The 27,943-nt window shown below is 38.8% G+C and overlaps 1 protein-coding gene across 3 annotated transcripts; it reads left to right on the top strand.

Moving 5' to 3' along the window:
- The first annotated feature begins 39 nt into the window (after positions 1 to 39).
- On the top strand, positions 40 to 27,779 carry LOC116720190 (complement C3-like). Of its 3 annotated transcripts, none has more exons than XM_032563318.1 (44): positions 44 to 163; positions 245 to 259; positions 351 to 386; positions 723 to 758; positions 1,823 to 2,012; positions 2,204 to 2,369; positions 2,489 to 2,559; positions 2,752 to 2,843; positions 3,829 to 3,911; positions 4,980 to 5,067; positions 5,166 to 5,268; positions 6,170 to 6,284; positions 7,925 to 8,040; positions 8,137 to 8,280; positions 9,044 to 9,256; positions 9,836 to 10,036; positions 10,373 to 10,525; positions 10,688 to 10,817; positions 12,117 to 12,185; positions 12,822 to 13,136; positions 13,478 to 13,670; positions 14,007 to 14,092; positions 14,820 to 14,959; positions 15,040 to 15,249; positions 15,391 to 15,451; positions 16,209 to 16,292; positions 16,379 to 16,582; positions 17,067 to 17,142; positions 17,410 to 17,569; positions 18,280 to 18,387; positions 19,060 to 19,210; positions 20,021 to 20,184; positions 20,988 to 21,143; positions 21,258 to 21,317; positions 21,935 to 22,025; positions 22,363 to 22,414; positions 22,611 to 22,698; positions 22,832 to 22,921; positions 23,204 to 23,309; positions 24,760 to 24,849; positions 24,929 to 25,012; positions 25,188 to 25,268; positions 25,812 to 25,959; positions 26,487 to 27,779. In XM_032563318.1, exons 1-44 carry the CDS (start codon positions 78 to 80, stop codon positions 26,629 to 26,631), a joined length of 5,250 nt encoding a protein of 1,749 aa, XP_032419209.1. In that variant the 5' UTR covers positions 44 to 77; the 3' UTR covers positions 26,632 to 27,779. The 3 variants fall into 3 exon arrangements, with proteins under 3 accessions (XP_032419210.1, XP_032419209.1, XP_032419208.1); XM_032563317.1 differs by having other exon boundaries at positions 1,820 to 2,012; XM_032563319.1 differs by lacking the exon at positions 25,812 to 25,959 and having other exon boundaries at positions 40 to 163; positions 1,820 to 2,012.
- Positions 27,780 to 27,943: the final 164 nt, after the last annotated feature.

Genomic DNA, 27,943 nt, shown 5'->3' with positions numbered 1-27,943 from the left:
CGGACTCCCGTGACCGCAACGTCTCCATGACTGTATATATTTGACCCCAGCCCACGGAAACCTCAGAGACGATCAACATGTTTCCGTGGAAGCTGCAAAACATTTTATTCCTCCTTCTGTTCTGTAATTCCGATGGACAGATTTTTGGCAGTAACAGAAGACGGTGAGATTTGTATTCCATAGGAATTTCTGCTGTTCATATCATCAAAATGTGAAAAGCTAACCAAAGTTTTGTGTGTTGCAGCCCCTGGCCTAACAGGTACAGTGTGTTTGGAGATATTAAGCTGTGTGAGTGGTTGCAACATTGACTTCTAAAAGCTTCCGGTAATATTTCTGATCTTTATCTCCAGAGGTATGACGTTTGATAGATACTTGGAGCTCCATGAGTAAGTAATCAAAGGTGGTATTAGTGTAACACAAGATCTGTAATATCTGTACCATCATTATTACAATAAAAATATCAAAAACACTATGAGCGATAAGGCTATGTTTGCAATATCTGATTAATATTCATGTTAGACCAGCCTCTTCCAGTTAAAAAGAGTTGCTTAATTCTTCAAAGTATTACAGGGTAGACCATATTGTTTGACATATTAAAAACTAAACAAATGTATGTTTTTCAATACTTTTTTATACCACATTTGTACAACGTGTTCAATTTTTTTCCCCCGTCATTCAATTTTGTCATGCCTGAAATGACTCTTTGTCCCATTTATTTGCAGTGTAGATGTAAAGAAAACCATCGATTCTTCACCCAGGTACTGTTGCATTAGAGTAAACAACCCAACAAATGAACACATCTGTAACGCTAACACGATTCTGAATCGTATCTCTTGATTCTGATTCACACATTCTAATGTTTTGACCGAACCGAATGGGAAAAATCTTTACAACAATTCTGGTATTCACAGTTGTAGTACGGTTAATTTTAATATCTTAGAATCCCCATCAAACAGTTTATATATTTCTGTACTAAAAAAAAAAAGAAAAGAAAAATAGGGCTGGAATATTCATTGCAGATAGAGTAATGCACCATGTAGCCAAAAGGTACTGGTCATTTGTTTTCCCCCCAGAAAGCCTGCTGAACCCGGTGGTACCAGCGGTCCACCATGTTTGTTTTCTTTCTTTCTTTAATGTTAAAAGTTACAAACAGTCGAAGGTGCACGAGCAGGTATCATAATTTGGACATGTGCACAGTGCGCCTCCTCGCGCGCCCAGTTCATGACGTCAGCTACAAAGCTAGCTTAATCCATCCTTACAGGTGTGTAATAACATACAGTACAGACCAAAAGTTTGGACACACCTTTTAATTCAATGAGTTTCCTTTATTTTCATGACTATTGACATTGTAGATTCACACTGAAGGCATCAAAACTATGAATAACACATGTGGAAATATGCACTAAACAAAAAAGTGTAAAACAACTGAAAATACCCCTTATATTCTAGTTTCTTCAAAGTAGCAACCTTTTGCTGTGATTACTGCTTTGCACACACTCTGCATTTTCTTGATGAGTTTCAAGAGATAGTCACCTGAAATGGTTTTCACTTCATAGGTGTGCCCTGTCAGGTTAATAAGTGGGATTTATTACCTTATAAATAGTCATGAAAATAAAGAAAACCCATTTTAATTAGAAGGTGTGTCCAAACTTTTGGTCTGTACTGTATATAAACAAACAAACGACGTCTAGCCTGAGAATTTTTAGGGCACTATATTCATGTATGTGGTGAAAAACTTAATAAAAATGCTAATTTTATTTTTCGTCAGTAGTACTTGTTGCCTATAGCCAGCAAGCTAATGTTGCGGTGTTTTTCCCAGAAGGTTCACTCTGGTGGCTCCCGACATCCTGAGGACCGACACCGAAGAAAACATCTACTTACAGGCGGAGGGCTTGCCCGCTCCTGTCACTGCCTCCATCGTCATCCAGGACTTCACCAAAAGCGTTATGCTCCTCCAGGAGACGGCCAACCTCAATCAGGAAAATGGCTTCCTTGTTCTCAAGAGCATAGAGGTGAAATATGTTGCACAGTTTCCCCTGTGGTACACATGTTGTAACTAAATAAATACTGGCCCACATTGTTTTCTATCAGCCACGTTTTAAGCGTTGTCAGCATGGTTTCTCTATAATACCAGTGCCAATAAGCAAAACCAATTTAATAATCCACACACTGTTAGGAATTGTGAACCTTCTGGTTGTCGCAGCTTTCTTCCGCGCTCTTGAATCGTGAGGAGAAAAAGAACAAGTTTGTTCATCTGCAAGTGAACTTTGAGGGTCATCACATGATGGAGCGAGTGCTGATGGTGTCCTTTCATTCTGGCTATATCTTCGTCCAAACCGACAAACCCATCTACAACCCCGGAGACACCGGTGAGAAAAGAACAGATTTTTAAAAAAACTAATTCAAGAAACAGTCAAAGCATAACTGTAAGATGTTAGGTTGTGTGTGTACTTGAAGCTATAAATCTTTTATTTCTTCTCTTTACCAGTTCGTTTCCGAGCCTTCGTGTCTTCTCCGTTCTTTAAGGCCTTGAACAGCCCCATCACTATAGACATTCAGGTAACACCTGGTAGACCAAATACTCTAAATATGAAGTTCTGCTGTAAATACAGAGATTCAAGAAAGATTTTCTCTAAACCAGAGTCCTCCATTTTTTAAATTTTTAAAAAATTTAAGATCTGGTGCTTGTCAAACTTATCAACCACGAGATCCAACAGTCATTTAACACAAATGTTGAACTTTGTGTGTTAGAACCCTGACAAAGTGGTGGTCAGTCAGATCTCCAGGACCCGACCCACTCAGGGCGTCTTCGCCGATTCCTTCCCTCTGTCTGACATCGTCAAGTAAGATGAGCGCGTTTGTTTGGCTTGTTAGCCTGCTCTAATCTGTGACGGTCAATGGTCAGATTAAAAGTATAGACTTTTTTGTAGCATTGCAAAAAGATTTAAAAAAATTCAAAAAGTCAAACATTACTTTTAAAGAAAGCTGAAGGTTTTTGTCGAAACCTGAGGTTTTACTCTTAAACCTTCTCCTTTTTATACTCAGAAGTCACCAGAAAGATCAAATAGAAAATCTTGATGTTCATTGTTTCTTGCTACATTTAAATTAATTAGACGTTTTGTCCATAGTTAATATATTGTGTTTGCCTTGAAAGTGGGAATAGTATGATTGTCTATTTCTCTAAGGTGTGTCGTTAACGTAACGGAAAGGTCTGTTAGGTCAATGTTTCCATCTGTTTACCCAGCGGTGAAACTTTTCCGATTAGTTTCAGTTTCGGTCGACATCTAACCTCCTTTAAGTTGTGCGGCATGGATAAATACAGTGGGGAACATCTAGAAGGCAATAACTCGCTTTGGCAAAATGCAATTTAAGAAATTTGATCTTTTAGTAAAGACAGTGAGCACTGCAGTTTCTCTAGCCTCCAGTTAAATTCTTCTTCAGTGTCTTTCACATCCATTTTTTTTGTCATGATTTCCATTGATTTCAGTTTTCTAAAACTTGTTCTAGCTTTAGATCAGCGCTGTTCTGCGTAACATGTTCTACTGTCTTTCCCATTTTGACATATCATACTTCAGGCTCAACAAAATTGGAAATGAATGATTATCACTGATTAAAAGTTTCTTGACATTATATCCAGATTGTAAAGGTATTTTGATTAAAGCAGTAGGTTCCTCATGCTAATCACATCAGATTTGCGATTGGATGAAAACCAGCTGTTTTCACAAAAGTATTACCATTTAAATTGATAAATTATTAAACTGTTTTTTCAACCTACGGACGTTTTTGCCTTTGATTTTACAGACTTTCTGTAATGTGTCTGTGTTACAGTGAAGGAACATGGCTGTTGACGGCAAAGTTTGACCACTGGCAGCAGAACGCTTTCACCTCCCGTTTCGAGGTGAAGAAATATGGTAGGGGAAGTAAATTTGACAACATTCATCATGGTTTTGTGTGCTGTACTCTTCTAGAATCTTAATCTATGTTGTTTTCTTGATGCTCTACTAGAAATGAGCCCGAAATCTTAAGCTTTAAATTTTAATATTTGCTGAAATCCCCCGACGGTCTTAGGAAACGAGGTCAATTGGACCCCACAAGTTTTTTACTCTGTGTGCAGTCCGGTGGGGTGGCACTGATGCCGGGGTTTTTTTTATGTGTCGTTTCTGAAACTGACGGTCTGATGGGACAACCTCCCATTACATTTGCCTCACTCCTCCTTAGCATTGCCCTAATACCACAGGAAAGTTGGTTTTGTACGTTTTTAGATAGATTTTTAAGTAATGGTACCTTCTCCAAAGAAAATGACTAATCCTTCACTATGACATATGAATCATTTAAGCATAAGAAAGGTGCCTACAGTAAGTAATGTAACAGATAATAGAATAGAAATATTCTTTATTGACCCACAATGGGGACATTCAAGTGTAACAGCAATGTAGAGGTGTGTATAGGCACACACAAATACCAAAAGTGGTAAATTTATATATAAAAAACACAAAAAATAATAATATACTGTGCAACATTACAACATTAAAATACCATACAGTTATCAGAAATAGCATCCAGTTGTACAATCCAAGGGATGTACAACTGAGTAAGATGATTTTAAAAAAAAATGTACATAATGTGCATTTGTATTTGTGCAATGAAAAGACAGCAGATATTTTACAATTTATGAAAAATAAAAACAGTGGAAAACAAATGTGCAGTACCACTGGACACGTTGGTTAAAAGGAGTAAAACTGTGCAAATGTTAGCATTTGTGTAAAAAGTTATTGGCTTTGTTGGGAGCAGTGATGATTATAGTGCCTGACTTCTGTATGAGCAAAAAGCACAAACTTTAAGTTATGGATACATAAAGCAAGACATCTTAAAAAAAATACACAAATATCTGAGGCTAAATCCATGGAGAGGGGATGTAACTTAGGTTTTGTGTAGGTCATATTTTCAAACAGTTGACCTGTAATTATTTTGTGTTCAAGTTCTCCCTGCCTTCAACGTTACACTGACCCCTAGAAAGTCCTTCCTCAGCCTGGACGACGACGAACTGGTTGTAGAAATTTCTGCAAGGTCGGTCGCTCTCAAACCTTATTGGCTCTCTGGCCAATCTAACAGGAAAGCAAGACGATAACTGTGAGCAAAACAACCGATTTGTGACTGAATTTCAGGTACTTGTTCGGGGAGCCGGTCCAGGGGACGGCTTACGTTGTGTTCGGAGTGAAACTCAACCAGGAGATGACGAGGCTACCTGCTGTGAAGCAGGTGTCGGACGTAAGTTTGTCCTGCCGCTTTCAGTTTTTGAAATTACACATTTGTATTTTTATTCTCTTTGGTTGAAATATTTTCCTTTTGTAAAATATTTCAAAAGGAAAATATTATTTTCACATCAGTTGAGCGGTCTCATGTGGAAATAATGAGCATGTCACCGAAACACAAAGTCTGTACAGTTTCTTATCTGCAGAGAAATTGGCACAGGAAGTTGATCAGCTATGAACAACTGATAGAATAATATTAAAAGAATTGAGTCATACATTAATAAAGTCATAATATTACAAGAAGATTGTAGTATTATGAGAGTAGTCGTAACATTGCAACTTTATTCACATAATGTAGCTTTATTCTCTTAATACTATGAATTTATTCTCATTTTATTATGCCTTTATTCTCGTATGACATTATCATCGTAATATTATAACTTTATTCTCTTATGAATTTATTCTCCTGATATTATAACTTTATTTTCACAATTTTTAATTTTATTTTGTATTTTTTTTCTTACTATGGCCCTAATACTCTGCTGGATGTAGAAGAAAGTATTGATGGCCTAAAAAATAAAAACTGGGAGAACTTGGCAATACTTTATTTTTTTGGCCACACCACTAGAAGGCGCTCCCACACCTTTACAATTTAAAACCTATACCTCTATATTAAAAAAATAATCTTCACAATCCATAAATATAACATCCTACCTGCTTAGATGTTGATACGGATGTTTTCTTGCCCATTTTCTTTATATTTCTCAAAAATTTGAAATCTTATCTCCCCCCCATAAACTGAAATACAATGCAGGCCTTAAAAGTCCAAAGCAATTAAAGTATTTGTGTTAGTTTTTATGAAGTTAACGCTTTAGAAATGTAGAAATTCAGCGCTTTTCTTCTTCTCATGCCTGCAGCTGGACGGAGGAACGGTCACACTGAGCATGCAGGAGCTCAGGAGAGCTTACCCCAACGTTAGGAGCTTAGTGGGGAACTCTGTTTACGTGAAAGCATCTGTGGTCACCAAGACGGGTGAGAAGACAACCTGCTGATTTGATGTTCTGTGACTGGGTGTAAAGTCTGGCTTTCATTTCAGATTTATTTTTAAAAACGATTTTGACATCATTTTGATTTATTTCCATGGCAACCTACACAATGTTGTTTGTTGCTTTGAGACCCAAACTTTCCAGGATGTTGCAATCTGAGCCGAGCTTATCGAGGTCTCTGGTGTTATCAGAGCAAGTCTGTGGCATAGTTTAAGGTCAGATGTCTGTCCACTGCATTTGGCCTTCTGGGAAAGCCAAGTCTTTTTAATAACCGAGTTAGATATGTTAGTTCTTTATTGGTCTTTTTGTATTATGTATTAGGAGAATAGGATGTCAAAGCATTGGAAAGTCTGATTTTTGACAAATCATGCGGTGCTGGGCATAGCTAATGAAAAAGTTTGCTGCGTTACCCCGAAGCACAAATTATGAACATTAGTTCTGAAGATGTGGAAAAACTATATCAACATGGTATTTAATGAAAGCCAATGCTAAAGCTCTGACTTCAACCATGTGTCAATAATAAAATAATATATTATATAGAGCTCAACAGAATCTAATTTGTTTCCATTTGTCATTGCAAGCATGAGTTCAACTTCAGGAAGCGATTGTGCAGAACGGACCTTTCACTCATGTATTCAGTTTCATAGTTATTGAGTTTTGCTAACTCTGTTGCTGATTTAGCCTGACTGACAACGATAGATCTTTGGCCAGAAAGCATGCTTAACATAAATATGTACTGTAGAAATACATGCTGTCGTCGTACAACGATGCATTCTGGGTACATAGTAAACGTCATGTGCTGTGCCGCACCAAGGGTGGAGAAAGTGAGAAGAGGAAACGGGACTGCTGCATAAACCTAAACTTCACCCAGTTCAAATTAAGAGCAAGAAAACACACAAATAACAACAACTTTAAGGATTCTTGTCAATAACGAATGCCGCCCTTTATTCAACTGAAGGTTCACAAAACAGCCAAGTAAATTAGCACTTTAGAAATTGTCTGGTAAAATTAAGGGCAAGCTAAGTGCGCTAAATGCAAAGTTAGCCAAAATGCTAAAGCGCTAAACAAAACATTAACGCTGCTATTAGCGCATCCGCGCCTGTGCGTCTACCCACTGAAGTCACTTTTTGCCACAAGTTCAGATTACCTCACAATACAGATGGAGATTAACATGAAAAACATTTCCATCAAATATCGTACCTGCACTGGTACTCATGTACAAAGTCTCATAATGTTACAACAACTCATTTTAATCTGTTTTATGAGGATTTTATGAGCTACACCATCACAAGTTGTGTAAAATTTTAAAGTGGAAGGAAACATATGTTCGTTTTACACTTTTAAAAAGATATATGAAGCGTTTGGGGTGAATTTTTACTTTTTAGAGCTTCCCTTCTCTGCCATTTTCCAATTCTCACCTCAGCTCAGATGAATTGGCAGGAGGGAGTTTGTGAACTTGAGTTTTCAATACAATGTGTTGCTCTGTTAAATCACACTCCAGTAAGGTGCTTTAGTTTGTTATAGTATGAATAATATATTTGAAAGACAAGGTGAGGTAATGAAGTTCGGTTTCATGTTTAATGGCTAAACGTTGCTGTTGTGTGACTCAGTTTCTCACCTTTTCAGGAAGTGATCTGGTCGAGGCAGAAAAGACTGGGATTAAAATTGTAGAGTCCCCATATGTCTTATCTTTTAAAGACGTGCCAAAGTACTTCAAACCAGGAATGCCGTTAGACCTAACAGTAAGGACCATCTTCTGTGGTTTTGCTTATTCGAAATGGTTGTTTAGCTTTGACTAACAAAAAAAAAAACCTAACAGCATTCATTAACTCTTTCAGATTCAGGTGAGCCAGCATGACAACTCCCCAGCCCATAACGTTTTGGTCAAGCTGACTCATCTGGACGCACCACTGACCGTGTCATCAGGCACCGCCAGAGCCAGCATCAACATGCCCAATGTACAACTCCCTCAAACTCTCACTGTGAGTATAACTGCACGGTAATACAGCGCTATGACGGATAAATGCTGCTGTCAAAGTCAGTTTCTTCCAACTAAATCAAAAATTGTTGGATGGTGAAGTCGCATCTCCCAGTCAAAGACCTTTAAAAAAATGATTCCCTCAGTTATTAGCTCTGTTATGTCACGGTGGCATCTTGTACTTTGGGCTACGTAAACGGTCTCTTCGCTGCCAAAACGCAGCAGCTCGTCTTTAACAGATACTAAAAGACGTGAGCACAAATCTCTGGTTCCGGCTTCGATTTTAAAAGATTTAGCCCAATTATTTCTCTGTGGTTTTCTTAACATCCACACAAGAGCTCTTCAATCAACCAACCGGTTTCTCTTAGGTGTTCCTAAGTTAAAATTCAGAGGTGCAATTTGTGCTCCTAAACTTTGGAAGGTGTTTCCTTTTCATGTCCGCTGAGGCTGTTGACACTCTTAAATCTTTGCTCCAGACCCATTTTTATTCTTTTGCAGCTGATTCCGGTCAGAGTTTAAAAATCTCTTATTCTGAGAGTTTATGGGAGTATATTTGTCCTCCTCTTGTTCTTACTGTTGTATCTTGCTTCACTTTATTGAATTGCACAGTACTTTGTCTGTTGTTTTTACGTGCTATGCAAATAGATTGACATTATGAAAACTCAGGATTTAGAAACTTTTTGCATATCTACACACATGCACACGTTGCACACTCCCACCAGTGTTTGTGCAAAATACCTCTATCGTCTGGGATTGTTGCTTTCCAGGCTGAGACGGCACAGGCTGACCTGAAACCAGAGCAGCAGGCCAAGCAGCAGATTACGCTTCATCCCTACACGACCAGGAGGGGGCAGCAGAACTACCTGTACATCTCCACGGGAACCAACAGAGTGTCTGTAGGAGAGAGACTATTGCTGCAGTTCTCCATCTCTTTATCTGACCAGTCACACAGAGAGCACATCAAACACATCACATACCTGGTGAGATCAAGCAAAATGTTACAAGTAGTACAACAATCAGGAGTAGGGCTGAAACGATTAATCGTGATTAATCGATTAATGAAATAATCGTCAGCTAACTTAGTAATTGATTAATCGATAACTGGAGTATACAGACTAAAACAAAAATGCCATATGCTAAAAAACAGTAGGTATATTCAGAGTAGTAATGAAAACTGTAAAAAAAAAAAAACAACAACAAAAAAATCATACATTTTGCATTTAAGAAAGAAACACCTTTGTATGTGAATATATTTTAGTCAAAACTCCTGGCAAAGTGAAAAAGTTTGATCTAAACCTGGTTCAATAAAATGTTGAATTATGTTTTCTACATTCACATTGTAACATATTTCTAATAGTTCATTAAAAAGTTTGAAGTGATTAAACTAAAACTCTATGGAACGTGTCATTTTTTTGTTATCCGATTAACAATCATTCACTTAGATAATCGTTAGCTCAAATCTTAATCAGGAGTCAAATCTGATTGACTAGAATTAATCAATCAGATTTACTAGATCTACTAGAATTAAACTCCTGAATATTTTCCCCAAATCCCTGCAGGTGCTGAATAAGGGTAAAATTGTAAGCGCTGCTCGTCAGGACGTGACGGGCCAGCTGGTGACCAGCGTTGGGTTGTGGGTCACGGCGGATATAATGCCGTCGTTTCGGGTCGTGGCGTTCTACACCATTCCCTGGTCGGGGCGGGAGGAGCTGGTTTCCGACTCGGTCTGGATAGACGTGGTGGACGGCTGTGTTGGAGGGGTGAGTGTTTGGCTCCTTCTCAGAGATAACAGGTTCTGTTTGAATGCTTCGGATTCACGTAGAGAATAAAATTAACAAATCAGACGTAGTTTGGTTAGTTTGTATGGTTTTATATGCATTTCATTAACAAACTGAGACTTCAAAATGTCAATTTAAAGTGGAATTAAACCAGGATGCAGGAACCAGATTGCATCTGCTGTTTAAGTATAAACCGAGTGAGTCAGTGCCATTAGATACTTCAGCCACTATTGATTGTATTAAATGGCAGAAACGTACAGAAAGATATATTTAAAGCTATATTTAAAGTTGTCTTGTTCCTTTTGTATTTTTGTGCAGCTGAAAGTTTCAACAGACGCCGTACAGCGCCACTACGCACCCGGGAAAAACTTCCACTTCCAGATCCGAGGGGACCCGGGGGCAAAGGTCAGCCTGGTGGCTGTGGACAATTCTGTGTATCTCCTCAACGGGGAGCGACTCACACAGCGAAAGGCATGTCTTTATTTTTATTCACTTATTAAATCTAGGGAAGGGGGGATGTACATATGTACATTTGGAATATGCTGTAATGTTACAAGTCAGTATGTTATAAAAAAAGATATATTTTTGGTCCATGTAGCCTTAGCCCTTTTCTTAACCGAGTCCTGTGCTCAGCTTTGGGACGTGGTGGAGCACGGAGACATCGGCTGCACCAGAGGGGGAGGTCGAGACGCCAAAGGAGTGTTTACGGATGCCGGACTTCTTTACTTCTCAAGCGGCGGAGTCAAAACCGAAACCAGGCAGAGTAATTTGCACACACCAGTTCCGTGATCAAATCAGAAGAATTATAGCTCGAAATTATTTGGAGCTGATTCAGCTTTGAGTAGTTTTTTTTTTTTTTTTTTTACCAACAAGTTTAGCAAGATTTGAGAGCAGTTTTAACCTCACAAAATATATCTTAAGATAAGATTTATTTGTCATTGTCATCAACAGATTACAACGAGATTGAGATTTGCTCGACTCGAGTTAAGATGCAGGTTATGTGTATATACATAATATACCAAGATAAAGAAATGAATAGTACAAAATGAGAAATAAATAGACATCAGAAGATGGTTGCAGCGCCTGGAGGTGTCGCAACAGAGTTTACATTTATAACAAAGTGGTGTCAAGAGCAGAAGTTCGTATGCCTTTGAATTTAGTGCCATGATTGCCATCGGGTAAAAACTGTTTTTTAGGCGATTTGTCCTGGTTTTTATTGCTCTGTATCTCTTGCCCGATGGCAGCAGCTGGAAGAGACCATGGCCAGGGTGTGAAGAGTCATTTAAAATGTCCAAAACTTTCTTGTGGGGCCTGGAAGTGTAAATCTCTTAAAATATCTTAAAATACAGGGAAGAAATACCTTGCCATGGAGACGTCGCTTCTGTCTTGTTACTACTTTTTTTATCTATTAAGAATAAAACTCCACCTTCAGTGAAATAACTGATAAATAAAAGTAGCTGCTATTCTTTTCTACCTAGGAGAGCATATGAAATGATATATTTACTAGTGGTGGGACAAGATTCAAATTTGCAATCGAGTTCATTGTTAGATTGTAATTAATGAAATCAAATTTGATAGGATTTTGTTGATATATTATTAACAATAATATTTTCATGCAGCTTCTTTGAAAGTATCCCCCTTTATAAATGTGGACTATGGATGCTGACATTAGCATTAGGTAGGTCTGAGCTATTCAACAACACGTTTTACATTGAGATGCTACTCTAGGCTTGAATAGTTTCGTAATAAGCTAGCTCCTTTTTGCACGACTTACACAGAACAATAGTCATTCCCAGCGTCCCATCAGGTTATTTTTTTGAAGCAAAGTTAACCTCAGTGGGTCGAGAGAAGCGGCTTTATCGTCCATCGATGCCGATTGTGCATCAGATTTACGGGTGTACCAGAAACACACAAAAAACAAAGTTCCGGCTCAGGACTTTTGCATGACAAACATGTTAAAGTCCCGGTCCTAAGTACAGATACTGAAACACATAAAACAATAACGCTGCGCACATTCTCGAAAAATATTCCTTCTTTCCATCTCCAATGTTTCCCATTTCAGCCCTGCAGTGTCCAGGCAGTACCAGAAGGAGGCGCTCTGCTGAACTCATGCAACGTAAAGCAAGGCTGGGTGAGCGTCAAGATGTTATAACAAGTCCCTCCCTCAGATTGCGCTGCCAATCAGAGGGAGGAGGAAGGTCTTAGTGCTGTCAGTCATGCTCGTGTATGAGCCGCTAAACATGCTAATGGCGGCGAAACAACTCGTCATTCCAGGAAAACCGTTTATCTACCGTCATCGGTGGCCATGCTAACTGAGCGTTTGTGGCCGGCTATGTTATGGTGAACTAGCTCTAGCGTAGTTCACCAGAGTGAGTGTCAGCGCTAAGACCCGCCTCCTATCTCTGATTGGTTGTGTGAAACTGAGTGGCATGTTTCTGCAGTTTGTATTGGGAGCACTGGGAGAAGGAAGAGGAGTTTGATTTTGAACAGATATGTAAAAAAAATAATATATATATATATATATATATATATATATTTATTTTTTTTTTTTATTTATTTATTTTTTTTTTATTTTACTGCAGCTTTAAAGCAGTTGGTAAACCTTCTCAATATCTGTGACCTTTTACTGACAGAACAGTTTGTCCAGATTCTGCCAGAACCTCCTCCGATATTTTGTAACTAAAGTAGCTCCTATTATGGAAATGTCCTGGTGACAGCACAAACAACAGCTTCTGATGTCCCTGCTTGTTCCCTTGCTTTATTTCAGAGAGTCACTATAAGGAGAAGCTGCAGCAGCGCTGCTGCAAAGACGGCCTCAGGGCCATTAAAATGCCGTACTCCTGCACCCGCCGCTCTCTCTACATCACCGAGGGCCCGGAGTGCATCCTGGCTTTCCGCTACTGCTGCGCCATCTACAGGGACCAGGTGTTCAACACGGAGATCCCCACCACCCCTCCACCTATGACCACTGCTCCTCCGACCACCACTCCCGCACGGGTGCCCATTTTTGTTCGCCGTGGTTATGCTCAACAACCTGAAGAGTCAATGATACTCTATTCAAGAACATGGGTGCCTTTGGGGGGTACATTCTCAACCTCAACTTTTTCCACATTTTGTTTTCGTTTCATTTTTTTTTGCTTGTGTAGTTAGTTTGGGCGAAAAACTACCAAACTCACATATTACCAATGTGACCTTACATCAATGTAAGGTCACATTGGTGTTAAGGTTGCACATTATGACAATCGCAGCAAAAAAAAAGAAAAAAAGTCTTAACGCATCAGAAAAGTGTTGAATTGGATTATACAAGTGTTTTTCTTTTGTGATGATAACCTTTTCATGAAAAAACAGTAGATACCTTCTCCAACTATGCAAATGTCCTTTGTGTGCAGGTGTTGGTTTTTTCTAACAAGTACAAATTCTCAGCTCCTTCAGCAGATTTTGTGCAAGCGATGGGTCCTATGCCTATGCCCGTTTCTAAGGAGGTACCCCTGGAGTACGACGAAGAGGAAGAAGACGGGGAGTACCTGGATGAGACTCAGGTCTATCTTCGCTCCAAGTTCTTCGAGTCCTGGCTGTGGATAGATGTGAGCCTGCCGAGCGAGACGGACAAAGACGGGTGAGCGAACCAATGAGAGCAGCTGCTACGTCTGAACAGATGATCTCGTCACACACACTGAACTTCTTTTGATTACGTTTGTACATTTGATTGATCCCTTTGCACGGAGGCGGTTGGGACAAAATCTAGTCTTAAAAATTTGGGCAGAAATTGAGAACGTGATACAAAAACACAACGTTTGAGATCAAGATGGACAGTAATGCTGGACACACAACCAAATACATTTACTTTCTTTTGCTTTGCCTCTTTTCCAGCAAAACCAGCTCTCTCTTTTTTTCTTCCTTGCTGTCTTTCTCAGCCTTCTGAACGTACTGAAACTGTGAATTTGATCAACAGGTTTGCTTTGAAAAATATGGACAGTGCCTTACCAGACAGCATCACAGAGTGGGGAGTTTTGGCCATCAGTTCATCACATCAAACAGGTAGAGCAGACTTTTCGACTGATGTATTAATCTTTACTCAATTTCAACCCCTACTTTAGTAGGGGCTGAACAGGAAGAGTTTTTATCTCTCTGTGTGGACAAACTTACAGAAATCATCTCTAGCGACCTTCTCGATGTTCCTAAAGAGGAGATGGTGTATGAGGCCGTCATGTTGTGGTTGAATAAATGTCCTTCTCGCAGGCAGGGGTTTGAAAAGTAAAGAAAACTGATTTGGACTTCTACCTTTTTGTATGAAGGTACAAATCTTTATCTTTAGATCTGGGTGGTTTTTTTATTTTATAATTTTATTTTATTTTTTTGGAATCTAATAGAGTAGATTGTTGCCATACTCTGCATCCCAAAATTATAGTTCTTCACTTATTGAGTATAAAGAAACAATCTGCAAAATTTTTAAGTTTTGCAGATTGCATGACCAAATTAAAGTTGTAGCTTAAATCACAATTTAAGCTACAACTGCATGTTTGGTCATGCAGTTACCAAACATGACCAAACATGCAGTTGTAGCTTAAATTGTGACTTCCTTTGGCTTTAAAGCACAGTACGTATTTGCATATTAAGGTAGATGAAGGTGTAAAGGCAGACCAAATTGTCAAGACGCCACAGAAACTCGTTAGATGGTGCAAATCCAAGCAGCAGTGGAAGCGCAACGTCTCCATTGCGTATGAGCGTCTTTAGAAACTCATTGCTGATCTCCATTTGACTGTAGGTTTCTGTGTTGCGGAGCCGTACAACTTCAAAGCCTGGAAGCATTTCTTTGTCGACCTAAAGCTCCCGTACTCTGTGGCGAGGAACGAACAGTTGGAGATTAAAGCCATCGTCCACAACTATGGCTACGATGAGATGCATGTGAGAGGATCCCATTCCATTTCCTTTTCATTTCATCGTCTTCGTTGTTGTTCAGCTTCCCGAGGCCTCTTTTTGCCCAGGTGAGGGTGGTGCTCATGAAGACCGAAGGCATGTGCAGCGTCGCTTTCAAGGACAGACACACCCAGGAAGTGACGCTGCCGGCGGGCTCCTCTGTGGCGGTGCCTTACACCGTTGTGCCGCTGGTGGTGGGCAATCTTCCGCTGGAGGTAATGGTGGTCGGCAGAGACCTGACGGGCGGCGACCGCATCCGGAAATTTCTGCGAGTTGTGGTGAGTTACTGACCTCTGGATTGAATTAGGTTCTATGTCGATTTATTGGTATGTAAGAAAATGTCTTAGTTTGATTTTACAACAAAATGTCAACTTGTTTGTTGCCAAGTTTGTATAATCTGTTTCTCTTGACTCAAACAGATGGACGGCGTGCAGAAGACCAAAGTCTGGAGTGCCGTGTTGAACCCGTCTTCTCAAGGAGGCATGTCGTTTTAACTTCCAAATCGAGTCGACCGCATTCGAAGATGCTACCTCTGCAAGATTTTATGAGAACATTTGAGTTGTTAGAGATATCCTTTCACGTGTTACAGCACACGCGTCAAACTCGAGGCCCGTGGGCCAAATCCGACCCACCATAGCTTTTTATGCGGCCCTTTAGATTCTGGACTAAACACTCAGTGTGCTTAAATATTATTTTATCAATCAAATCAATGACTTTTTTTATCTGCTTACTGCCGGATTATATAAATCAGTCCCTCCAGTTTCTTGAGAATTATTGTGGAAATTCATCAACAAATCTCCACACTTTTTTTTTTTTGCGCTAAGACATAATTGGGAGTTTAGTGCAGATTTCTCTCAAAAATTGTCAAAAACTTTCTTATTTGTGCTAAACAGCCGCCTCAGATTTAATTGATGTCAGATTATAGTACATGATTTATACAGTGAGTAATAAAAAGTCACATTTACCGTCATAAATAAGCGCAAATATTGCAGATATTTCCAAATTAGTTCCACGAACACTTTGATTTTTACTGCAAAAAATCACAAGAAGAATCACAAAATCCTGGAGGCACTGAAAAGATGTTAAATAATAATATTTAATTTTAAGCATTCATTGATATCTTCACAGTTTGTGAACAGGTTTTATCCAAACCTTCTGGCACAACCGGCCCTTTAAGAGCATTCATGATCTTGATTTGGCCCAGAACGAAAACGAGTTTGACCCCGCTGTGTTACAGGAACTCAGACGATTCGCATCGGTAAGACTGAACTGGAGTCGGTCGTTCCAAACTCTGTGCCAGAGACCTTCATTAACGTCAGAGGCGAGTCGAAAAAGCAATTTAAAAATAATAGCATAGAGAAACAGAAGATTCCTGATCGTTCTGCTCCTTTAAATGCTTCCTTCCAGGTAACGTCTTGGCGGACAGCATCGATAACTCCATCAGCGACGACTCGCTGGCGTCTCTGATCCAGATGCCTGGCGGCTGCGTGGAGCAGAACTTGGCCTCCATCACTCTGCCGCTCATCGCCACTCTCTATCTGGACCGAACTGACAACTGGGAGAGAGTCGGGGTGGATCGCAGAGATGAGGCTCTCCGATACATCAAGAGAGGTTAGACGGCGATGAGGAGTTTAAGTAGCTTAGTAAGCAATTTGTTGATGTAAAGAAAGTGAGAAATGAAGGATTTGATGATTGGTACTTTCACTGGGGAGTTGTTGCCTAATAGACCAATAAAAAGTAAATAACACATTCTTCGAGAAACCCAGAAGGCTTGCAACATTTTGAAATCATGAAGTAACTGGAAGATAACTTGGAATAAAACACTTTGCTTTGCGGTAGTATGTTTTGCCTTCACACTTTCAGTCACTCTCTCTTGCTGTTTCCCTTTAAATAATTGTCTTACAACTGATTTAATTTAACACTTTACCGATACAGAAAACAATTAGCGTTGAGTGTTCTGCACTCACTATCAGTGTCCTGTTGTTGACTTGGTAGGGATCATTTCTGACGGCTCACTTATTGGTTGTCTGACGCCTGAAAGCTGAAATGTTTCCCTTTGCTCTTTTTATTATTTTATGCTGTTTTTTTTTCTTAGGCTATGAGAATCAGTTGGCATACAGAAGGAGTGACGGCTCATACCCCCCCTACAGTCGTCAAGGCGCAAGTACATGGTAATCCTGCAACCTTACATTTTTACATTTGATAGCAAAATCCCAAAATTTACTTTTATGCCAATTTTCCACCACCAGTTTTTATACAGATTCCAATGATTCCAATTTCTCTTTAAGGGCCGGGAGGATAAAAGCAGTAAGAATAACTTTCCTAGCTTGCCTCAGTGGTTGTTAGTTGTCACTAGTAGGAGCAGAGACAGCTTAAAGTTAGTCCTCACGGGGTTTTGTGTGGTCCAAACGTCGGCTCACTTGGGTTTCAATTTGCAGGATCACAGCGTACGTCGTCAAAGTGTTCTCCATGGCTTACTCGATCGTCAGCATGAACGAGCAGCAAGTGTGCGAGCCTCTGCTGTACCTGGTGACCAACAAAATCAGACCAAGCGGAGTGTACAAAGAGGACAACCCAGTTTATTCCACCACAATGACTGTGAGGCTCTGGCTGGAACACACACCGTGTGGTTTACTGCAGTTTGTCCATTTTCTATTTTTTGCTTTTTACTTATTTTCTCCTGTATGTGTGTAAGCTAACGTCTTAACTGACTCTAGTCATTGGATCAGTCATGCTTATGAAAAACCCAGTGTCTTTTTAAAAAGGTTTCAACAGCAAACGGTTAGATGTGGGATTATTTTGTTTTATTGTAACTTGCATGTCACTACAAAGTTCTCATTTAAGCACATTTTTAATTTGATCATTTAAATAATGGGCTACAAGATTATTTTTTGTTTTAGGAATGCTCAATAACAAAACATTCAACTAAAATTGTTAAGGATTTTTCTTAACAATTTCTTAGCAAATCTTACTATCAGTTAAATTGATCATCTATATAAAAAAAAAAAACATCTTCAAGTTCTGTTTGGCTTTGATATGAAACTATAAGGAATATAAATAATCTTAAGCATTATTATATAATGTGCATGTATGTGTGCATAATTTTACATCTTAAATAAAATCTAAAGACCGGCTGTAACTTCCAAAAAGAAAGTTATAAAAATCAGAAGCAGACAAAATTGAAAATATATATATATATTTTTCTGATAAGGAAGCAAACCTTTTGTGCTTTTTTACATCTCAAGGCATTCAGGTTTAGACTTTTTGTTCTTAAACCTCTTTTTTTCCGTTGTTGTCTTGTTCTGCAGGGTGGTCTCCGTGGTGACGACCCTGAAATGACCCTGACGGCTTTTGTCCACATTGCAGTTGCTGAAGCCAAGAAGGCAGGAATCGGCTGTGACAGGTCCGAAGTGGAGGTAATTTATGCACAAATATGTATCTGTCATTGTTATTTTATGTGCCTTAAATGTACTTTTAACATCTTTGCGTAGTTTTTAAGGGAAGGAGCTACTCTACTGACCTCAAGCACACAAACTGCAAAATTATTGTTGTTTTCCATCCAACATGTTTTGTAAACAAACTATGAATAAATAGACAAATAAATTTTGTTTTCATTATTAATGGGTTCTAACAAATCTCAGATATTCACAGAAAAATATGATTTATATTTGCGTTTACTCACAGACAAAGGTGAACCTTATTTACTAACCAGATGACTTCTAGAAGGGAATCATCATCTGACGGGCCTAAACATGATGTACCTAATAAAGTGGCCGATAAGTGCAGTTTGATTCAAGTCAAAAAACACACGTGTGATCTAGTGACGGTTAAATAAATGCAGATTTCTACATTCCTTTTGTGAACTTAGTTGCCATGGACACCAGCTGCACTCTGACCCGTCACCATATTCTGTCACATCTGCCAACAAAAACAGAACCGGCAGATTTCCCCGTAGATCTAATTGATCTCAACAGATTCCATGTGGTTTAAACTCCCATTCATATGATTGATGAACAGCTTTTAAGTTTTATCAGAGTTTCTTTTAATGGGATTTCAAGTCTGTGATGTCACCTTCCTGTCTGCTGCAGTCGGCCACCGCCAGCAGCTCCCAGTACCTGAGGAGAGCCCTGCTGACTGGTGAGAGGAGGCCGTACACGGTGGCCATCGCCTCCTACGCTCTGGCTCTGCAGGGAACACAAAACAACCTCCATCAGGCTTTACTCCGAGCAGCATCTCCAGGTACCTCATACTTCACATGTACGCTGCAGCAATACGAGAAGATTTGATGTCGCATTGCTGACGTTTGAACTCCGTCATGTTGTTTTAATCATTATTTTAAGTGAAAAGTCAAATTCTTGTGCACAAAGGGAGCTGATGTATCACCTGTTTATTTTATTTTCGTCTCTATTGTATGATATGCAGCATGTTTTCCTTGTTTTATTTACAGCAGGTTCATAACATAACCTTACTCTAGAGCTTGGATCCGACCCAACCGGGCCTGAGCCCATACGCAGTGTGTCCAAGCCTGATCCAACTTGATTTTGGGTCTATAATTACAATTATAGACGCAAAGCCTGAAGTAAACCTGACATAATGTAATTCTGATTTGACTGCTTTTGCTTTCAGACGACCATGTAAGTAAGCAGTGTACCTTCTCCTGATTTGAGCTTTTCTTTAACGTCTCCCGGCTCCGTTTTGCTGCTCGTTGTAACTGCAGGCTGAGTCATGTGCAAATGTGTGAGATTGACAGGAGCGGAGAAGGACGCATGCAGTGCGCTGCGCTTGTTACAGTCTGATTAACCTCTACTTCCTACTTACTTCCTGTATTTTCTCAACAGGTTAAACTGTCAAATCTTCTATTTACACTGAAATAAGTAGATTAACACGACTACGTCGTACTTTCTCCTTTGGTTTCCTCTGTGCTGCCGGCTTGTTAAACGCGGAACAGAGGTCGAGTCGGACTTGGCCTGAGTTTAAATTTACATTTCAATTTGAACGTAAATTTAAAGTCTTCGTTACTCATCGTCTGTCTTCTGCTCTCTCGTTTAGACAAGAGCCACTGGCCTGACAAGGAAAACCACTTGTTCACTCTGGAAGCAACTGGCTACGCTTTGCTAGCGCTGATAAAGTTGGGACGCATGGAGGAAGCCGCGGCGCCCTTCAAATGGCTCAACGGTCAGAGAAGAAGAGGAGGAGGCTTCGGCTCCACTCAGGTACCAGCGTGGACTCGTCTGTTATTCCCTCATAATGTATTTAGATAGACCTAAAGTATCATATTGTGCATTAGAGGCATCTAATAAAGTGTAGAGTTATGCCCAAAGTTCTGAATACTTCTACCAGATTGTGATCTTTTGCATTCATCATGTTTTTTCTAACTGGAAGTAATTTTAACTTTTCTGACTGGTAGTGGAGAATCTGTGGTTAAAGATTAGGGTGGTGGTAATGAGGCCTTCCAACCTCAAAGGCAAAAATAAACCATGGAAACATTCAAAAAGCTTTTCAGTAATAATTACGCCAAAAAGTTGGTTTTTTTTCAGTAATTATTGAGGATCTTCAGACCCCCCTCAATAATTTCAATTTTATTGAAATGTTATTTTTTTAAATAAAATTTCAATAAAAGTAGGGTTTCTTTTGCCAATTTGTTCTTCTTTCACGCTGTTTAATATTTTGAGTGTCATTTCCTATGAGAAACAAACTTCTTGGCTGAATCACAATAACCTTTCACCTAAATCTGAGTAATTTTGGGCGTAACTGAAGGCAGATAGACATTTTTTTATTTTATTTAAATGCAGTAACACACAACAAAATGACACCACCTTTGAAATAACTTGAAGCTATTAAATGCTTATTTGCATTCCCTATTTTTACTCTGTTTACCATAAATCAAAATCAGCTCTTACTTATCGATTCGGTTGAATATTTCATTATATGTAGACAAAAAAAAGGACAATCATTTTCATATTTTGTGGCAGAGCCTTTAGTAGAAACCTATTTTTTCATCCCTTTCTTCTTGCAGTCCACTATGGTTGTGCTCCAGGCTCTGTCAGAGTACATGATCAGCGAGCCGCCGCCTGCTGACCTCAGCCTGAACGTGGACCTCAGAATGACCGGACGCAAGGAAATCCGTTACCACTTCAATCCCGACACCGCCTACGCTGCTCGCTCCTCTAAAGTGAGTCATACTTTGATTATGACTCTTTCTCAGTTTTAGAGGTCACGGACAGCGAAAATGATTTCATTGTTTATTACTGACCCGTCCGCCTTTGCTACCTGTTTGTCTGTTTAGTTCCCTGCTGGTGTCGACATGGAAGCGGTGGCTCAAGGGAATGGACAAGGAATCCTGGAGGTACGAAGCAACATTTACGAAGCCAAATCTCTTTATATGAAAGGACGTCTTAGCAAGTTAGAACCTAAAATCAAACTCATGTTCTATAGGCAAACCCACTGTCATTATATAGGTTCATTACACGCAGCATGCCATGCTATATTTGAAATATTCATTACTGTTACTTACTGCTCATGAAAATCCAGTTTGTAAGAAAACATGAATTTTACATGAGGCCAGTAATTTTAAAAACATTGGCCTTAAAACGAGTACTTTTAAATATAAAAATAGTATTAAGGTGTTACAATATAAAAGATGATGACCGTTAACTTGACAGTTGTCCATCAGACCACCAGTCATTGTTTGCAGCCACATTGCAAAAGAAGCTGTTCACAGTGTGACAAACATATTAATGGAAAGTTGAGCAGAAGGAAAAAAGACGCATTAACAGCAGATATTTAGTGGGAAGCACCTGCACATAGAAACCACTGTGTAGTGGAATGAACGATTCTGTTTGGGAGCATTAAAAATATGTAAAAAAAAATGAAATAAATAAAAAAACCACACAATGTTTTAAATTCAAAGCATGCATATTTGAAATGTTTTTCTTTCTTTTATTTGCTAAACTTTCCCCTCAGGTTGTGACTCATTACAACCAGCTCCATGACGTTGAAGAGAAAACACCCTGCAGACACTTTGAGCTCAGCGTTAACATTGAAGAGTCCAGCGGTAATTGAACGCACCACCTCACAGGCCTTATATCTTTTTTTGTTTGTTTTAGCACAATTGGAGGTTGAAAATACAGTTTTAATGATAAACGTGACATTAAATGCAGACGGATTTGTATGCCCAAGTAACACTGGAATATAAAGAATATTTTTTTATATATATATATATATAAAAATTGCCATCATTAAACATGGTGAGGACCTTGTTGCTTTAAAAAAACCCAAAGATATTATTGCTTATTATTATTATTTCAGTAATAGCAAATAAATACATTATCATACTATCGAGCAATGGAATTTTACATTAAATAATTTTTATTGTTTCCATTTAAAACCAGAAAAGCCTCCAGCTGATGCAGAGAAATCCTACCAGATCACCATCAGCGTGAGGTCAGACTTTCTGATACATTTCATGGATATTTTCATAAATAATGACACACTTCACTTTAAAAAGTCAGCCTTTGCCTTTAAAACAGCAACATCTGTCCAGGTTTATACATTATCAGGCTTTTGTATTTTTTTTATCCCTTCTTTGTTTTGTTTTTTTTCACATTTTAAAACGTCTATCATGGTCTGTTGCTTGCAGGTCTTTGGGACCCAGAGACGTCAGAATGGTGGTTCTGGACATCAGCCTCCCCACTGGCTTCAACCCAGAAAACTCAGACCTGGAAATGGTAACAAACCTTTTATGATAGTGATTAGTGATTAGTGGTGGATGAAGTACGACACAAATATTCCATGCTGTATTTTAACAAAGCTACTCAGATCTGAATTAGTGACATTTTTTTGTTCTGTTTGCTTGTGCAGCTGTCCAACTCTGTGGATCATTACATCAGTAATTTCAAGATCGTAGATAATCTGAGTGACAGAGGGTCTCTGATCATCCACCTGTTCAAGGTAAAACAGTTTATTGACATATATTATCGGATTGCAGCGAAGGAGTCCGAGTTCACATCTGTTTATTAATCAAAAAGCTTTAAAAGTGCAGCTGTTAATGTACTTTTTTTATTATATTTTGACTGCATTTACTTTGCAGTCGCTTGACATCTTCTCAAAATGTTACACATTGCAAGCAAAGTTCCGTTCTTTTAGGCTCTAAGCGGCATTCTTGATTGCACAGAGCAATATTTTGTTTTGTTTCAGGTTTTCTTAAATCTTTGTTCTGTTTCCGTCTTTCAGGTTTCTCACAAAGAGCCTGAAATTCTCATCTTCAGGCTCCAGCAGATCTTTAAAGTGGGTCTGCTGCAGCCGTCGTCTGTCACTGTTTACGAGTATTACAACCCAGGTAAGAGAGCATGCTTCACACACATGTAATGGAGCGTGTGTATCAGAAATGAATCTGTATTTTTACAGTACCTGGTGATAGTATTCAGTCCCCAAAACTACTACAATTTGTCCATGAACCGCAACAGATTTTATTTGAAGCTTATACGATTGACCAATATGGAAAATTGTGTAACAACAACAAAGTTTACTTGTTTTTTTTTACAAATAAATTCTGAAAAGGAGAACATGTTTTCAATCGTCTTTACTCTGAAGTTATGTAATTTGTAAATAATATCCACAAAGCAGACGTGTCAAAGATAAAGTTGTGCAGAAATCTAAAGCAGAGTTAGGTTACAAAGCAGAACTCTAAACTTTTGACATTACACACAGTAATGTGTAAAAAAGGGTTTTGAGATAAATAAAAATATCTGCAAGGAAAATACGGTGGCACAGCTGCAAACTTACCAAAGCATTACCGTCCACCTCAACAATTGTTTGTAAAGAATAATTTTTAAGTATTCTGACACAGGGTTTCTCCCAGAAAACTTGCGAAGCCAGTTGGTTGGCCAGTAGGGCAGTCGTTCATCCAGCCGCCCGTCGTGTTTTTGAGTTAGAAAATGTTTAAGGTTTACAGGAAATTTGAAAATATCACTTAATAATTATGTGCTATTGAGAGATTAATACCTGAACACCAACTATAAAGCCTTAAAAAATACAAACATTTTAAAAAGACTTAAAATATAAGTAATGCTTAGCCTGGCGGGGTTCACAGTAAAGCCTGGTGGCCCGCCAGGCTTATAACACACTGGGAGAAAACCTGCCGACATGTCCAATAAATTAGAATATAAGTTCTTATGATGTTCATTTGTCAGATTTAAAGTCTCTTTTGAAAATAACAACCTGTAAGCAGTTATTGAACATACTTTTCATTAAGCCTACATTTCTGTATTAAAATTCCTTCTTTTTTTTGGTCTGTTATAATATTCTAGTCTTAAATATCATATCTTCGTTATCTTTACAGTTATTCACTACTTTGTGAAGGTCAGCTACATAAAACCCCAATTAAAGTTTAGAGCTGCCTTGTGACAAAATATTAAATGTCCAAATGTTTTGAGATAAATAAAAATATCTGATGGCCCTACATCATAGAACCACTAGAAAGGACAAATACTCATCATTTTTTTCCTCTGATTATGTTGGTTTTTTTTATTTTAAGTCAGTATCTTTTGTTCTAAATACAATATGTTAACGTTTGTGGTTGCAACTTGACAAAAATATAAACATGCAACACCGTACACAATTAAAACGTTTGTAAGGCAGTATTCTTAAGTTCCAGTTTTGAAATCTGACCCATATGAATGTTTGTGTTAATCCCAAAATCTGACCCTTTCTATTCGTCACAGTGCGAAGTCATTGTTTACATAATTGATCTCATTTAGAAGACCTGTAAAAGCTCCCTCCTGTTTCAGATCACCGCTGCAGTCGTACTTACTCTCCCAGGGAGGACAGAGAGGAGCTCAGTAGGATCTGCGACAACAACGTCTGCCGCTGCACACAGGGTAACAAGCGATGGCACCGCAGCTGGAAATGATGACATATTTACGCTTCCTTCCATAAATTCAACATTACACTTTGTAGGCGACTGCTGTGTCTTAAAACCTGAAGATCAAAATTTCCTCCGCAAAGAGAGAGAGATATTCGCCTGCACAAGCTTACACCATGGTATGAAGCACGACTTCAGACACACAGCTGGTGTACATTATGAACAGTTTGTTGAAGAAGAATATCAGCCAACATTGTATTTTGACTGAGATAGACACTCAACCACAGAACACACATTTTTACTAACCATTTAACCATTTTTGTGTTTACATTAAACATTAAATCTGTGTTTCAGTTTGGCAGGTGAAGGTGCTCAGTATGAATCAGAGCTACTACGATAAATATGAGATGGAGATTACACAAGTTATTAAACTTGGTGAGTGGCAACAAACACATAACCTCATGCTGGTAGTTAGTGAACAACTAAATGCAATACATGGTCCGTCCGTCTATATCTATTTCTTTGAGTAACTGTAAATTATAAATTGATATGTTTATTTGTTTTGTTTTTTTTACCTGCAACCATCCAGGTGTGGATGCAGGAGCCAATCTAGCTAGCTGGGTCAATAGAAGCCTAGCTAGCCAGCTAGGTCAATAGGAGCCTAGCTAGCTAGCTGGGTCAATAGAAGCCTAGCTAGCCAGCTAGGTCAATAGGAGCCTAGCTAGCTAGCTAGGTCAAAGGAGTCTAGCTAGCTAGCACACTAGGTCTTGCCAAACAAACAACCTAAGGCTGGTACAAAGTGAACTCCTGACTGGATTACTTGTTGTAGTTTACGATTTGCGTAATGTTTTAATCTATCTAGCTCACTAGCTAGCTCAGTTGTCATCAACAGCACACTACAAAAGTACATTTTTAAGCCACTATGAAAATCCTAAATTGAAAGTGTACTTATTTTTTTTTAAACCTGCAACCCTTCAGGTGTTGAGGCTGGAGTTGAAGTTGGTCAGAAGAGGTTTTTCCTGTCGAATGGTGGCTGCAGAGAAGGACTAAACCTCAAACTGGGCTCCCAGTATCTCATCATTGGTCCTAAAGAGGACCAGTGGACCACTGACCCCGGCAACAACGGGTGAGCAAGTACAATATTCTCAGTTCCAGTAAGCATAGCAGCACGTAAACCCCTCATAATCACTAAATGAGCCTGAAATATAAGACTTAGAGTGACATGTTCTTATAGTAGACTGTGAACATTGTGTCAACACTGATAGATTTCAGTACAGATAGTAATTTAATGCAAAAGTGACAACATTTCACAATGGATACAGTTGAAGAGCTGTGACATATTCGAGGCTTAAGTCCCTTTTCAGCTTTTAACTTGACTTCCGTTTAAAAGATACACCAGATTATTTTCTCTAAATAAGGTCTGCAGAAATAAAACACAAATTACTCAGAAATTCTCTAAAGTAAAAAAACAAAACGACTAAACCTTTTGAAAACTCTCCACTTATCCGCTGGATATCCTTTTAAGAAAAACAAGCTGTTTAATTTGCCTGTTTCTGGTGTGGCAAGATGTCAAATGAAGGGGACATGCATTAGCAGCACTAACGGGACTAAACTCAAATTTCATTTTTAATCTGTTTTTATATTCGCGCCCAGGTTTATCTACATGTTGGGGAAGGACACCTGGTTGGAGCGCTGGCCTGCAGATGCAGAGTGTTCGAGCAATCCCAGCATGCAGGCCAAATGCAAAAGTCTCTCTGATGCTGCAAACGAGCTGTCTGTGAGCGGCTGCAGGCTGTAGTTTCAGCTGTTCTTGATTTTAATTGTACGTCTGTGAATGCATGTCTGTAAGAAGCCAAAAAAGATGAAGTAGAAGTACTGTCTGATAACGTTATAAGTGTTGGGGGTTTTTTCTGAGAGTATATAATTAGACATGGGGAACAATGAGGGAGAGCATTGTTCTTGGCGTCTTTTTAAAGAAAACAAATGATTTAAAAAAAAAACATTACTGTATTTATTCTTAGGTCAGTAAATATTAAGAAAATGGAACAATGAAAAAAACCCGCTTAAACTGAATTCATGATCTGTGCTCAAATACAGAAAAGATGTATTGTGTATTAGCGCAAATCACTTCGTGCTGACATGTACTCTAAATATGGAACATTAAAAATACACTTACAACTGAAACACTACTTCCAGTTTTTCGAGAACTGAACAACTTCCTTTATTTCTGTAGTTTGATTTAGTGAGTGTGAAATCAACAGATATGTCATGTGTACAATAACTCTAAATGTACTTGCAAAAGAGGATGTTTTAAAATGGTTTATGGTCAGGCTAAGTGAGACAGACGAAGCGCTGTGGATTTCAGAGCAAAGTTCCTTCCTGTTAATTTGCATTGTGGCCAAGATGGCGGTAAAGTCAAAACTGTTAAAGTGATGTACTCTACACAAACTTTAGCTGGTGGCCTTATTTGGTCATTAGAGAAAAACACATCCTGATTGTTTAAACAAGAACGTTGCTGGCATCATTTACCAATAGTGAAGCGTTTCCTTTTTCAGATGAGTTCAGGCGTGTGAGTCACGGTAGTTAAATTCAGTTCCATGTCTCCAATAAGCAAAATGTTTAAAAGAGAGAGAGAGAAAAAAAAAAAGAAACGCAATGCAGCTGTGAAATGATGTCAGCGTTTACAGATCACAGCACACAGTCACTGGTGCATAAAGCGACGGCCACAAAGGAAGAAGGCAGTGATAACAAAGACTCCAACTTATATAATGAAGATTTATGTGGTTTAATCCAGAGAAGAAAGGGGAAGTCGGTACAAATCTATAACAGCAGTCGCGTTGAGACGTAACAAACCGGCACCCGACTTACGGACTCCGGTATCAAATCTTCTCAGTTACAATCAACAGTTTCTGACAAAAACTGTAATAAAAAATATAAAAAGCTTCAGTTCTTGTAGACATGATATCTGCTTCAGATCGGGTTTTATACTTGTGCAATGACTTGGTAAGATATTCCATCAGTGAACGGAAGCAACTGAAAGTCTCACATTTGATCACACAATCAGTCTTTTTTTAACACAAGCGCATGTATTTGGGCTTCAATGATGTGGC

This window comes from Xiphophorus hellerii, chromosome 5 (assembly GCF_003331165.1).
Source record: "Xiphophorus hellerii strain 12219 chromosome 5, Xiphophorus_hellerii-4.1, whole genome shotgun sequence".
In the NCBI taxonomy this organism is placed as follows: domain Eukaryota; kingdom Metazoa; phylum Chordata; class Actinopteri; order Cyprinodontiformes; family Poeciliidae; genus Xiphophorus; species Xiphophorus hellerii.
The sequence above is the reverse complement of the archived record's forward strand: the minus strand, read 5'-3'. Positions and strand labels throughout refer to the sequence as shown.

What these genes read in the sequence shown, in the direction of transcription:
- LOC116720190 (XM_032563317.1), top strand. Translation starts at nt 78, where the DNA reads ATGTTTCCGTGGAAGCTGCAAAACATTTTATTCCTCCTTCTGTTCTGT. An exon ending in CTACAACCCCGGAGACACCG is followed by an intron (nt 2,370 to 2,488) that starts GTGAGAAAAGAA and finishes TCTCTTTACCAG; the next exon opens with TTCGTTTCCGAGCCTTCGTG. An exon ending in GCAACGTAAAGCAAGGCTGG is followed by an intron (nt 12,186 to 12,821) that starts GTGAGCGTCAAG and finishes GCTTTATTTCAG; the next exon opens with AGAGTCACTATAAGGAGAAG.